The sequence below is a fragment of the Pezoporus wallicus genome, unplaced genomic scaffold, assembly GCF_028554395.1.
Source record: "Pezoporus wallicus isolate ANWC-B61680 ecotype Strahan unplaced genomic scaffold, APGP_CSIRO_Pwel_v1 scaffold_6446, whole genome shotgun sequence".
Classification (NCBI taxonomy): domain Eukaryota; kingdom Metazoa; phylum Chordata; class Aves; order Psittaciformes; family Psittacidae; genus Pezoporus; species Pezoporus wallicus.
In genome coordinates, this window is record NW_026636264.1 from 5,064,685 (window position 1) to 5,079,976 (window position 15,292).

Genomic DNA, 15,292 nt, shown 5'->3' on the forward strand with positions numbered 1-15,292 from the left:
GTCTGTTAGAATTAAAGATAAATTTTAAGCTGTTTGACTATATGACTGAACTGCGATTTGATTTGATTTCAATACACTGAAGGAACTGTGTTGTAAATTCCTGTATTAATTTCATTTGAAAACTCTTGCTGGATATTTGTAATTCACAAATTCACATACAGCTGATTCATATTTTTCTTTTTTATTACAGCTGAGAACAATGCAAACATATCTGTTTAATTTTATAATTCTACTATGTGTTATACGGATTATATATGCATGAAAATTAACACAGCATGTCTTCCCTAAAATAAGACAGAAGAAAACTTTTAACAGCCATCTCAAAATTTCTTTTTCTAAGTTGTTAATTTTTATGCTTATCCTTAAAATGGTAAATAACAAACTGGAGTAGGATTTGATACACATTTGTATCCAAGGGCTTCCATCACTGATATTTTTTCATTCCTTCAGCAGCACATACCTTATCACCTCTGTAAATCAAACCTTTTGAATTTCTGTGATGGAGTCTTGAAGTGGCATTGTGAGATACCACAGAGCTGTCCCATCTACTAGCAGTGTAGGTCACTCTAAGAGGCAGGTTTTTTTTTTAAAGATGGGTGAGTGTAGAAACCTAAAATGGAAAGGCTTTGCTCTCTTTTACAGGCAACAAAAGAGTAATTATTCTTTTGTATCTTCTGGCAGTGCCCAATATCTGTAATGAGGAAAGTATTTTGTTTGAAAAAAAAACACACCAAAACCCAACCCCACACACCACCCCCCTCCCCCAGCTATGAAATTGTCATCTGACTGCAAAGCTTTGCATTGCTTATTGAAAGCCAAAGGCTGGAGTTTCAGTAGCTTGTTCTTTGGGCTGGGGATAGCTGGATCTTTCACACACAGTGAACAGAGGGGCTATAAAAGTAAAGCCTCGTTTGTGACTAGGTCAACAATGCAAGGGATGCACCCCTTTTCACACAGTGGACTGTATGCGGCATGCAAAAGTCAGGGAAATTGTAATGTATCTTGTCTTTCAGTAGGGAAAGGGAGAGAGACTAGTGTAAATCCCACAAGTAGTCACCTAGGACAGCAAACTGAAAGCATGAGTACTTCAACTAACAGGCAAAAATGGCTTCCTATGGTTAATTCCAACCACCAGAGAAAACAGAAGTCCTGTGGGTAGGTATCCGGTAAAAAGTGACTCTCACTGACTTGGTAGAATACTGTGCAAGCAGAGTACAAAGGAAAAATGCCCCATTCCTGGAAATGTTCAAGCCCAGGCTGGACAGGGCTCTGAGAAACCTGGTCTAGTGGAAGGTGTCCCTGCCCATGGATCTAAAAATCTAGATGATTTTTAAGGTTCCTTCTAACCCAAACCATTCTACAACTCTATGATTCTATGAAAATGTGATACAGTAGCAATACTATGTTGTTAATGTCAGTGTCTCATTGTCCTATAGGTTTGAAGTTTGAGGAAATGCAAGAAAAGTTTGGGGAGGAATTCTTCAATATCTGCTTTGATGAGAATGAAAGAGTTCTTCGAGCTGTAGGTGGAACCCTTCAAGATTTCTTCAATGGCTTTGATGCTTTGCTGGAGCACATTAGAACTTCATTTGGAAGACAGGCCACCCTGGAATCCCCTTCTTTCCTATGCAAAGAGCTCCCTGAAGGCAATCTCATGCTTCATTACTTTCACCCACATCAGATTGTGGGATTTGCAATGATGGGAATGATAAAGGCAGCAGCAAAGAAGATATACCACTTGGAAGTTGAAGTAGAACAGGTCACAAATGATAAGTTGTGTTCAGAGGGGACGAACACAGGTAACTGCAGTTGTCTGACTTTCCTTATCAAAGAACATGAAAATGCAAATATCACAAAAGCACTTCCGCCGGGAACTTCCCATTCTCCCTTAGACCTGAGGATTAGCATCAGCACCTTCTGCAGAGCTTTCCCCTTTCACCTGATGTTTGATCCAAACATGCTGCTTCTCCAGCTTGGAGAAGGTCTTAGGAAGCAGCTCAGATGCGACACTCATAAAACTCTGAAATTCCAAGACTGCTTTGACATAGTTTCTCCTAAAATCAGTGCCACATTTGAACGAGTTCTCCTAAGATTATCTACTCCATTTGTCATTCGGACCAAACTTGAGGATTCTGGCTCTGAAAATAAAGATAAGGTAAGAACACTGGTTTGGAAAGGGATGTGTGTATGTGTGTGCAATGGGAGATGGTTATTTACTCAGAGAGAAGCAAGTCCTGTGTACTCTGGAAAGCTCACTTATGCCTTGCAAACAGCCAAGTGAATATTTTCCTAAATTATTTACAAGCTTTACCTGTGATGTAACAGTCGTGACATTGCCATTCAGAAAATTCTGCTCTGTAGAGTTAAATAGTGCTTAAATCAAAAATGTGAGGAATTTTACAAAATGTCCATATCTAATCATTTATTTCACTCCAGCTATATTATGATATAACAATAATAGTTATTAAGTCATTTAATAGGAAATAGGTTTCAGTATGTTTTCTGAAAGACTCTCACAGCAGGGTTCACGTTGCCACTTTATTATAGCCTAATTCTCTATTTCAGAATGCTGCTTTCCTCTGTGTTTCTTATCTCTCACCCTGCACTCAAGGGAACCAGGGCTATAAGTGGCACCAAGTATCGCTTATGCCAGTTTCAGTGCTTTCCAGTCACTTAAATAGGCACTTGTCCTCCTACACTGCCTCTTCCCTCAGTGTTTTAGAAAAGACCTACCTTAACTAGTGAGCCCTATGTTGAGTTCAGTGCGTACCAGGTGAGTTGGGTGTGAACATGTCTTCTAGAGTGGACCTTTACAAAGGGTGGATGGAGTTTGTCTCATTGCATATCCTTGAAATATGGGAAGGCTTTTTGGTGTGAAGGATTTTGAGGGAGGTAATTCTCCCCCTCTACTTTGCTCTTGTGAGACTCGGAGTACTGTGTACAGCTCTGGGGCCCCCAGTGTAAGAAGGACAAATCCAGAGGAGGGTCATAAAGATGCTTAGAAGGCTGGAGCACCTCAACTATGTAGACAGGCTGAGAGAGTTTATCCTGGGGAAGAGAAAGCTCCAGGGAGACCTTAGAGCATCTTCCAGTACCTGAAGGGGTCTACGAGAAATCTGGAGAGGGACTTTTTACACTGGTGGGTAGTGATAGGACAAGGGGGAATGGCTTTAAACTGAAAGAGGGTAGGTTCAGATTAGATATTATCATAGAATCATAGAATAGTTAGGGTTGGAAAGGACCTTAAGATCATCTAGTTCCAACCCCCCTGCCATGGGCAGGGACACCTCACACTAAACCATCTCACCCAACGCTTCGTCCAACCTGGTCTTGAACACTGCCAGGGGTGGAGCATTCACAACCTCCCTGAGCAACGCATTCCAGTGCCTCACCACCCTAACAGGAAAGAATTTCCTCCTTATATCCAATCTAAACTTCCCCTGTTTAAGTTTTAACCCATTACCCCTTGTCCTATCACTACAGTCCCTAATGAAGAGTCCCTCCCCAGCATCCCTATAGGTCCCCTACAGATACTGGAAGGCTGCTAAGAGGTCTTCACGCAGCCTTCTCTTCTCCAGGCTGAACAGCCGCAACTTTCTTAGTCTATCTTCATACGGAAGTTTAGCTTCATTAGGAAGAAGCTCTTCACTGTGAGGGTGGTGAGAGACTGGCACAGGTTGCCCAAAGAAATTGTGGCTTCCCCATCCCTGGAAATGCTGAAGGCCAGGTTAAATGGGTGGAAGGTGTCGCTGCCCATGGCAGGGGGGCTGGAGCTAGATGATCTTTAAGGTGTCTTCCAACCCAAATCATCCCATGATTCTATGATGATTCAAAATATAGCCATTTCTGACAGCAGCAATGTTTTCATCTCCTAATTGGGCACTGCTCTTTGGCACCACTAAACTTGTTTCTGCTGCATTTTCCCCTGGAAATGGCATGTTGCCCCAAAAGAAGCAAACTACTTTATCTCATTTTGTATGGACTGATGGAATTTAACCTATTTAAAACCAAGGGGAGTTTATTTTTCTGAATCTGTCCTCAAAATCACCCTAGCCTTTAATTATGAAAAGGAAATGTTGTGTGAAAATTTTGGAGGTGTTTGCTCTCAGCTACCTTTCAGCACAATCATTCCTCCATTGAAAGAGGCTCGTGCCATGCTTCTTCCTCCCTTGGAACTTGCCCATCCATCTTGAGCACCTTCCTCTGTCCTGGGGTAGATGCATAGCCCTTTGACCATATTCTGCTCTGCATGAATCTGCTGTAAATCGCTTTGAAGAGGAAGGTTTTGATGGGAAGGTTTTAAAACTTTTTTCCTATCTAATTACAAGTTAAAAAAACAAAGCATTCTCTTACCTGGGCAGGTTTTATATGCTTGTGAGTTGCTCTTAGGAGAGGTGGCAGGGAGCAGAGCTTGCTAGAGGCAAGTTTTACAGCCAGCTTGGAAAGCAACTCCAGTTTCAGAAGCTTGTTCTGTAGCACCAGGCTGTGCAGCTCTGAGTGCATCCTTGTGTTATTGCTGTGGTTTGTACCATGTGTCATTACAGTACATAATGGTTCGTATCAGTGGTGGCCCCATATCACTCTCACATGGGAGAATGACCCTGTCTTTCCTAAAGTCAGACCCTGAATAACAAGTATCAGCACTAGCACTATAGTAGCAATTCAGAATTTCTTGATAAGCAGATGAAAGGGAATGGAAGTAAAGGAAATCCTTTGTCTGCCAGCAGTTAGAAGAAAAATTGTCTTGAACAGTAGGGTGTAAATAAGAGAGAAAAGGCTGATGGTGAGGTACAGGGGACCTGAGGTAAATGTTCTGCTGCAGGCACGGGAATTCATTTGGGAATGTTAATTTAGCTGAAGAGGTATTTTCTTCTGACTCACCCTTTTTATAAGCACTTTCTGAAGTTAATGAGTAGTTAAACGAAGCTTTGTGAGTAGTTAAATGGAGCTCAGCATGTGAAGAATTTTGCTAGATATTTCCTCTTTTTTTTTTTTTCCTAAGAAGAAAGGTTGCACAGATTCAGAGGTTGTGGTTGTCTTGCTTACATAGATTTTGAGAGGAGCAACATGGCAATACTGTTATGTCATGCTCAAGTCCTTAATATCTCTTGGATTAAAAAACCAGATTGAGCCTTGGGAACTGCATGCTGTATTATTTTCCCAGGACTCATGTCACTCATGTAGCTCATTTTTGAATTCTGTTTTATTTGCCAGCACTTGTTTACAAGTAGAATAGGCAGGTAGGTCAGGGGCTATAAGCATGACCCTACTTAAAAGTTGGCAGTAACTGGCTTCGGTATTTCCATGTTTCTCTGTCACACACCTCTATTCACTTCACACTGGAATCACATCCTGTTTAAAACTATTTATCTTTATTTTTAAAGCAAATTCTGACTCTGCAATAACCTCAACACTTTTCAGACTTGCTTGCTTTAAATGGCAGCTGAAGGGATGCAACCCAGACAACTCTGCTGCAGTTCTGAAGCTGTTTAAATATCTCAGTGGTTCATCAAGAAATCAAAGACGTTTTAAAAGATGTTGCGATGAGCAGAGGACCTTTCAGCCTCTCTTCAAAGCACTTTTATCTTCAATACGTAAATTAGATCATGTTTCAGGTTTGCAGTGAGAAAGAATAACAAAACAGTTTTCATTTAGTCTTGACACCAGCTGTGTGTTCAGATGAGAGTAAGTCACAAATCATGGTATTACCTTAACTCAGCACCCAGAAGCAAATTACAAAAACCATCTGTCCTGACTTTCAGGGTGATCAGTGCTTGTCACATTTATACACAGGCTCACTTATGTGCTTTGATTTACTGGGATTTGAATCACTGGAGTAAATGACTTGGCTTTATAACACTATCCTAAATTTCTGATGTAAGGCCTATGAGGACTGGGTGATAGGTGGCAATTCCTGCAAATATGCACGTACACCTTCGTGAAGGCACAGCTTCACGTGTCAATGCACAAATATCACAGCAAAGGTTTTCTTAATTTTGAAATGTCACCTCGGAGCTTTGAGCATTTACAGGTTCCCATTATTGTAGGGGCCAAACAGGCAAAAGAACTCCCTACACAAAGAACATGGACTCTAGTTTTAGTCCCAGTTTTCGACACTATTTGTACTCCTGCATCATAATTCTAATGTTTTCATATTTACTTGGCTGATATTTCAGTCTCCATTATGCAATGGACACATGTGGACAATGCAAGAATTTATTCTGCAGAATAGTAAGCAACTATTGGATACATTTATTAGACAAGCAGTCTCACTGATGTTACCTGAATTTGTCAGAAGTTTGCAACTAAACACACCTGTAAGTCTGTGGAGAATAAGAACCAAATTGTGCAAACTAATCCAGAATAAAGCAGGAGGTGATGATTTGCTTCCAGCTTTTCTTTCCTCCCTCCTTCTGTCCTTCGATTTTATTTTCTGCATTGATCGAGTCATCCGCACTGATTCTTTGGGTTTTTTCTTGATTATTCTGCACGTTCAAAGTTGTCTATATGCACAATTATGACTGTCTTTAGATCAGGTTTCCTGGTATGCATACAGCTCTTCAGATGCATAAAAGCTGAATATGATCTGATTTTGAGATTTCCAGTTTTTCTGTGAAGCTGAATTCTTGTTATTGTTTGTTGTTTGCAGTATGGTACTATTCAGATGCTGAGTATTAGGCCCTGTTGCTCTACTTCTACAAACATTCTGTTGTTTTTTCATATTTCACACTGATTTTTATTCAGGGCTATTTTTGTGTTTAACTGGAGAGCTTCAATTGTATGCAATCAGATTTTCCAAATAACAGTGTTTTCTGACTATATTAGTGAAGAAGGCCCCTTGTGACATGATGTAAATGCTTGTCTTCTTGAGAGTACAGTAAGATGGCTAGAGCTGCTTTACTTTTTTAGATTAGGAAGACAAGCACTGACCCTCCTGGTTTTCCTTCCCTGGCTAATGTCTTCCTCAAGCGCCACTCCTGTACCATCAGTGCTAGGCAGATCTAGAGGAGACAGGGCTGCTCTTGTAGGGACCCCGTGTGTCCCCAGGGCACAGATTGACAGATAGAGCCCTGCCAGCACTGGCTTGTGGTACCTTTCTGAAACTGTGACTTAGCAGTAAGCGAGAAAGTTGATAATGAATTATGAAAGAAATTATTCGGTTCTCTGCCATATACTCTGCAGCTGTATTTTACTTGTACTACCGCTCTCCTGCTCAGACTAACAGCCCTTTTCCACCTTTGAAATAAATCAGTTTTTATAAGGATGTTCACTGGCCTTTGACTTACTGTTAGGCCTGTGAACACTTTAATTTGGAGAACTTGTCTAAGAATAAAGCTGGCACCTAAAACTGCATTACTGAGGGTGGCCAGATCTTTTCTGCTGGGATGTATTCTCTTTGAACATGCCGTTTTATCAAACCCACAAATTCTGCAGTAGTTTGGCAAAATGTGTTCTGGAAAATAATTTACTTTTATTGTGCTAAACAGTTTTGTTTAATAATTTTAGATACAAAATACCTTTCATTAGGAAAAAAAAGTTTTGATTATAGGCTATACTGTAACATTTAAATATTAAACATTGAGTTTGATGAAAAGAATCTTCTGAAAATTTTATATTGTAAGAAGTTCCAAACACAACATATAATAGAGATTTTCAAGAAACACCAACTCTGTAATGGTAAAATGTCCAGCAAAATGGTAGTGTCAGCTTTTTATAGCTCTACAGGTTGTGCATGCTGAGCCAGTGCCTCATCTTGTCAGTGGGGAAGAGAATTTTGTGGTAGATGAGCTAGACAGCACCAGCAGGAATTTGTCCCAGTGTATGATTTAGATAAATGCAAAATAAGTAAAATTAAACCAGTGCAGAGCCAATACCAATATTAAAATCAACTATATCTGGAAAGTTAGATTCTGAAATGTACAGATAGAAGCATAGTAAACGGCAGTATTTTTTTTAATGATGAGTAATAAACAACTATTCATTTTACAATGCAGGCCGATTCAGTGGAAGCTGGTGGGAATTTCCTCTGTTCATTTCCATTGTTTTTATGGTGCAGTTATTCCTCTAGCTCCTCTTCCATGGTATGAGGAAGTGCTATCTCTGGGTCAAGTATTTCCTTTCAGCAACTCAACTGTGTTTTTGGCATGTATGATCAGATCAAAAGTCCATCCAGTCCAGCATGCTGGCTCTCACAGTGTCCAACAGACAACAGATTAATAAACAATATAAGAAAAAGTTAAGTCTGCAGTGCTCTTTTCTGTAATATATCCTCCAACTTTTACCTCTTCCAAGATGAAAGCACATCCTCTTGCAGTGGCATGCAGGATGTGGCACCTGATAGCTGCATCCAGGACTACTCCTTCATAATTTTCTCTAGCACCTCTTGAACCAGGGAAAGTTGGCTTCTGTGGCATCCTGTGGACACAAGGTCTAGTGTTTACTAGAAACTGTGAAGATGAGAACTCTGTGGCCGCTTGCAGCCAGGTCTGTGGGGACATAGGGTGCAGGGTAGAGCAGCTGGTGAGGAAGCGTGCTTACCCATTGCTTCAGCAAAACACTTTCCCATTGTGTTTGTTAACCACTGGAAATTAAAAAGTGCATAAAAATGACACTTGTTAAAATCCAGAAGGTACATTGTCTCCTTTTCTGTATTGAGAGTCTATTCTGTATCTGTTACATTCATTTTTATTTTGGACCAGCTGAATGAAACGAGCAGCCCTGGTGCTGGCAGACTAATTTAAAACCCACCACACACAATCTTGAAGTGATTTGCTTTTGCTCTGTAACTGTGTTTTTAGTCCTTTTCTAATAAAATTCAAATGAAGTGGCGTGAAAGTCATTCTAGCATGAGGGACATCTGTCACTTGTGATCAAGGAATTCTAATTTTCCCCAGAGCTGAGTTACTCACAGTCAGTCAGCCTTTGACACTAAGCTCCCATTGCTTTGCAGACTCCTGGAGCTCTCAAAATAAGTGTTTCTTCTGCTTCCGCTAATGCTAATAATCTACCGTTTGCTTGTCAAAATGTGTTTGGCCTTTGATGGTTTTCAGATGAATTGGTCTGTCTGGCTGGACTGCTTCTAGAGGCTGTGATGGGTTATAAGAAACAATAGATGACATGACTTTCTTATCTCACTGACGGTTGTGCTTCACAGAACTTTAGTAACACGGAGAGAGTGGCCCAGCATTTTTAATATTTCTTCAAGATGGGCCAATGAAAATGCCATTTTTAAAATGTTTTCAATGATAGGACTGAGAAGTGTAACAGTCTAAAGATAAAATACTTTCTTCTCTTTTCCATTATCTGAAAACCAAAGAAGCAGTTAGGAAATTATTTTGTGAAGTGGCTATTAATACAATTTGACTCCGTGCTGAACTCTCCCGTCTTATGATTTATATATTTTTTTTTAATGATAAGGAAGCTGCTTTCTCTATTTGATTTAAAGCTATTGAATGAATTTCTAAATTATGACACAACCAGAAGGAAACAGTACATTTTGTTAATTTTTTCATTACAGGCACATCTTAGTTTGATTTTCAGGGAAGCATTTTTTCCTACCTCTCTCTTCTAGTGACCAAAATAAGTACTGGTTATTCAAAATACCTTTTTATCTTTTCCTCATTTGCTTATGTGAGATCTTGACTGACCGTGCTTTTTATGGCATCACAGTCCTATAGTCTGAATAGGCATGATGTGAATAAAAGCCATTTTTCTTGGGATGATTTAATTCAAGTAGTTTGTCTTATTTGTTGCTCTTTTTTAACATGCCTTTTATAACTGTATATATTCACATTCTCTCCAGCTGAAACTATTTATGATACATTTTCTTTTAAAAAGTATAACACCCCCTTCGTATCATTGTGATTAAATAAAGTGAGTTAACCCATAAAATAATATTTATATTATTTGTTCCTGACACTAACCTTTGGCTTTTATAAGTGAGGATTTAGAATAAGTATCTGAAAAGAAAAATAGATGTTATTTTTTCACAGATGTGGGACAGGCATTTAAGATAATCCTAGCACATAATTTTTGTCTTGTATTTGTTCAGAACAGAATAAACTTGTTCCTGTTTGCAGATTGCAGATGAGTAATAAACATCTTGTACTTTGACACCTCAGAAAGAGGTAAACATTCTAAAACTAAGTCCTAGATGAAGAAACATTTAAATATCATTTTGACCAATGTAGTTTCCATCTGCCTTGTGAGTTTTATATATTTTACATCACTGTTGCTCTATTTCCTTCTTTCTAAGAACTGTAACTGATCTCGCTCACACTGGACAGCATCTTTTTCTTTAATGATTCTCTTCTCTAGGACTACTATCAGAGCAGGTCTGTGCAACTCTGGTGTGAACATATAGTTTGATCTGTCTAAATAAGCATTTTAGCTATTAATTGCTATGTCTTTTTGACAGCATCTTCCTAGGAATACTGCAGATTCTTTAGTGGATTGCTGTTGTGACTGGAGTTGGTAGGGTCTGATTACGTGACATCTCAGTACTTCAGTCTAGTACTTCACTCCTCAATTGTTGAACAAGTAGCTTGAAAAATAACTGTTCTGTTGAAAATACAGGTCTACCTCCTTCAGACAGTACAGATAGCATCATTGAAGTGTTTAAAAGAGTTGGCTAACATTGACATGTTACAAAGAGAACTGCATCCAGCAGAGGGAATGTTTGAAAGAGTTAACAGAGCATGGGGATTATTCTCAGCTGTGCTTGCTGGGACTCCATAGCAGTGAGGACTTTTGAATGACTTCCCTGTGAAAGTCGTTTCTGCCTTCATGGACACTGCACCTGGTAAAAGTCAGGCAAAAGGAATGAAGAGACTCCCTGTTCCCAAAGTTCTGTTATGCCAATAAAGGAGAGCTACCAATAAAAGAACAGAAAAGGCTATGTTTATTTCAACTCCATTGAAACCCAAGGGCAAAAATAGCAGTGCTTGTCAAATATTAAAGAAGATACCTCATACTGAAAATTTTCTAATTCTTAAGCATCATTGAATTTTATTTATTTTTTAATTTTAAATGGAAAATATGCAATAAAATACTGTCTACAGCAATGATGTGAGTCCTGTGCAGATATGCAGTGTTGTTTATTTTTCAGGTGGAAGAGCATACCATTAAAAGGGCATCGAATTTTCTCACTCATCTCAGTGGACTGCTGATTCAGTCTATTTCCTCTTTGCTCAGGAAGGCTTCAAATTCAGTTATTGGATAACTTCCGAGTCTTGAATGTGCAGTTTCTGGCATTCGTTCCTGGGAATATGGGATAAAACAGCTGAGAAAATTTTCTGACAGCAAAAATGCAGAAACATCTGAGAGGTCTCCCAACTATGTTCAGCAGCATTAGGGGGTCCTGAAAAGCTTTTAGACCCATTTTGGGTGATAGGGAACTCCACAGAGAATTCCAGGGACATGGGAATAACACTGACAAATCCATAACGGTATTTAAAAATAACTGACTTATTTGCTCTCATTCTGTTTTTCCCATGGTGCCATATAATCATACATGGGCTTACTGAATGTGTTGAGCACACCAGGGTACTATACTGGGCTAGCAGGACTTGAAGGACTGTCCTAGCAGCACACTGCTTGTATTGTCCAGAAATTCCAGGGTTTTTTAGTAGAATATTCTGTGGAAAGACATTCACTGTGTGAGCATTGGTGTAGTCAGGTGTGGGAGTGTAAAAGCCAAGAGAAGTGCCAGCAGATGTGGTCAGGATCTTCTGACCCCTAACTGATAACATAAATCAAGTTACAGTTCTAAATTAAGGATATCATCCTGATACTGTGGGATGAAATCCTGGTAGGTTATCATCCCAAACCCTGGTGCCTTTGCTGAGGATAAATAAGATGTTAATTCTTGATTTGCCTCACCAGTTAGCATCAACCTAGTTTTAAGTAGTTTTCTTTGTGAGAAGGTGCTTATTTTGAGTAAGGAGAGCAAAATAGATTCTGATTTGACATTAAATGCAGTATTTGGTGACTGCTCCTACAAATGTCTTGAGCATGAAACTCTTTCGGTAACAGAAGCTGTCCATATGGCATGTTCAGGGAATTAAACTTTTATTTCTAAAGAGGAGTCGTTAACTTCGTCAACAGTATTGCTGTATTTTTTTTTTTGTTTAAGAGAGACACAATTATAAATTATCGTCTTCCTTTTTTTTTTTAGAAAAAAATCCCTTTTCCCTATAAGATTAGTTCACCATTCAACAAATTCTGACTCAAAGAATTGTATAAGCTTTATCTTTTTGTATGTGTCAATTTGATTGACATTTTAAGACTCATTTCTATAATAACTGTTGAAGTAGAGATTGTAGCATTCATTATGGGAAATGTCCACAAAATTGCTAGTGCATTAATAACAAGAAATGACTAACACATTGTTTTCCACCTATGCCAAAGTACACCTCTACAAAATTATGAGCTGAAAGAACTGATTGACCACCTACCCAAGTGTTTATTTCTGGGTTTGTTTTCAGCTACAAATGGCTATTTGTAGGCCAAACCCTAGGCTCCTTTCACTAGCAGATCTTACAATGAAGTTGTTGGATGTTGGTCTGGGTAACTGCTGGGTAAGGTTATAAATAAATTCTATGTGAAACTAAGGAGATTTTGCTCAAGAGATGACTTAATTAAGAGGATAGGACAGATCTAAGATTTTGTCTTAAGATGTTTTAATCAAAATAGAGATTTTTAAATTAATGTTAATATCATCTAATGCAGGTGTAGCTTTACAAAACCATAATATACAGGGAATTAACTTGCAGCCTGCCAAAGGAAGCAACACCCAAGCGGCATGTCTGAGATCATGAAAGCTTGATCTGCTGCCTTTTTTGTGACACAGATAAAAATGTTCTGTATGAAATACCCTGTCACCAAAGCTCTTGGTATTGAATCTTCACTCAAAGAAGATGCTCATATGTTGCATTTCGTATTCTAATTCCTTCCCTAACCATCTCACATTGCTGCCTGTGCTGTAGCCAGGCAGTGCTGGTTCTCATCCACGGTTACAGAAGTCAGTTGTACTTCATAACACTGTTTTCCCATCACAGTACTATATTTATTCTTAAGAAATTGAAAAATGAATAAAACGTTTGTTTGTGGACTTTTGTCCTGTTTTGTATCCAGTACCTGATACCTTTTCTGCAGTGAAACACCATTAAATCAGTTGTGGCATTCTCCAGGAGATGATCAGTTACTCTCTGACAAACTGTGCGCTGGAAACAGTATCTGAGATAAGGTTTTTGGTTTGAAACTGCAGTCTGAATGTAGGATCCTTAATGTGAATGCAAGTGGACATGATCTTGGCAGAGGCCCAAATAGTCCTCCAGCTAAAGTCCCCTACATATCTTTTCTGTTTGCCTTTAATATTTATACTTACGCATTACCCAAAAGGGTCTATAGTTCATGCCTGAATGCAGATATGAAGGGTGACATAGTCTCCAGATTGGATTGCTCAGAATCTAAGCAGATAGGCACTGTGCAGGAAAAAAAGAACATCTTGGTATGTCATGATTGTAGTGATAGGACAAAGGGTAATGGGTTAAAACTTAAACAGGGGAAGTTTAGATTGGGTCTAAGGAGTAATTTCTTTCCTGTTAGGGTGGTGAGGCACTGGAATGGGTTGCCCAGGGAGGTTGTGAATGCTCCATCCATGTCAGTGTTCAAGACCAGGTTGGACGAGGCCTTGGGTGATATGGTTTAGTGTGAAGTATCCCTGCAAGGGGGTTGGAACTAGATAATCTTAAGGTCCTTTCCAACCCTAACTATTCTATGATTCTATGATATATGTTCAGTTTGCAATTTAAGCCCAGTTTGCTAGGATCCTGTATATAAAATATCCATTTATCGTTAAATTTATTACATATGCTCTGTTACTCTGTTATCTTGTTTTAATGAATGTCGCTGTCCTTACTTTCCAAGCAATTTTTACCTGATTTTGTCCATGAGAGAAACTCCCAGAACTTATACTTGAGCCATCTTGCCTCCTAGTGCTTACCTGAAGGGGTAAAACATAGGTCCTCTGGGCTTGTAGTTTAATTTCTTCAGCAAGGATGTGACAGAGATGCATGGAATGTATTTTCTTGAGAAAGAAATAAGAATTTCTCCAGAGAAGGAATTTCTTTTTACTATCACTTATGACTACTGGATGCTTTTGAATAAAATATGCTGGGACATGTTCCTCTCTCTTTGTTTGACCACCTTCTAATCCCTTTGTCTATAATCTCCTTCAGTTTGTTTGCATTTTGTGAGCAGTTTGGAGTGGGGAAAGTCCTCCTTCCCTCTCTGTGGGCAGTCTGTTTCTCCTGGAACAAAGCACAGTTGTGGTTATTCAGGGTCTTCAGTTGCTTGCCTGGTGAGCCCACTGAGAAGCCTCAACCCTTTAGCTGTGTTAGCCCTAGTATTTGAAAACCACTGTGGCAGTGAGCATCCAAATTAATGGACACACCACTGCAAATGTTTACCCCCATGAATAATTTTCACAGTGGCTGACACTCAGGAGGCCTCTTTAAACAGATGAATGGCTGTTTTCCTACTTAGGGTCCTTTTCTGAAAGGAGACTTTATTGTCACACTTTCCTGGCTATGCAATATTCTGATTAATGTCAGAAATAGGTAGCTGCCAGATTAGAGATGGCTTTATGCTTTCAAGTGTTAATTGCTTTCTATGCTGCATTATACAGCAAGCAGTAGTGGCTGCTGTTCAAACAGAGCTTTTGCACATGACTGGGGAAGCAGAAGGATTACATGTAAAGGAAAAACAGATTCCATTTCCTAACAAGCTGAAGGCTTACTAACATTTTTAAGGTATCTGCGTGTATGAATTGTGGCTGCTGGAGTGAAAATTGTACAAATGATCAGTAGTTGATAACATGTTACGGAATTAAAAAAAAAAAAAAAAAAGAGAGAGTTTCTGATCCCTGGCTAGATTAAAAAGCATGAGGCTTACTTGTTTGAAAGAAGTGCTGTATGAATCATAAAAAAAATGCCTTGGGAGTTTAAACTTAGCAGTTCTTTCCCTGTGTAATCCTTCCAGCATTTATATTTGTAGGTAGTAATCCACCTAAAGTCTGTCTGGTGCTTTCCCAGTTTAGTTAGAGAAAATGAGCAGAAATAAGGCATTCTGCTGAGCAAGACTGACATCCCACAGCGTATTATAAAGGACTTGAGTAAACCTGTCTTCCCTTTAGCAGAAGTAGGACTGAGAAATGAGTTTAATTTGTAGGTTTATTCCCTTTGAAGAAATGTACCAGTAAGGGATATTTGTCAATCTGCTACTGCAGATC

General features: G+C 39.1%; 1 protein-coding gene across 1 annotated transcript in view; it reads left to right on the forward strand.

The window, feature by feature from the left end:
* Positions 1–15,292, forward strand: part of GUCY1A2 (guanylate cyclase 1 soluble subunit alpha 2) — a 147,684-nt gene that overhangs the window by 32,840 nt on the left and 99,552 nt on the right. The window contains exon 4 of the mRNA XM_057399738.1: positions 1,437–2,155. Within this exon, the coding sequence (XP_057255721.1) occupies positions 1,437–2,155 (719 nt within the window). The remainder of the gene's footprint in view (positions 1–1,436; positions 2,156–15,292) is intronic.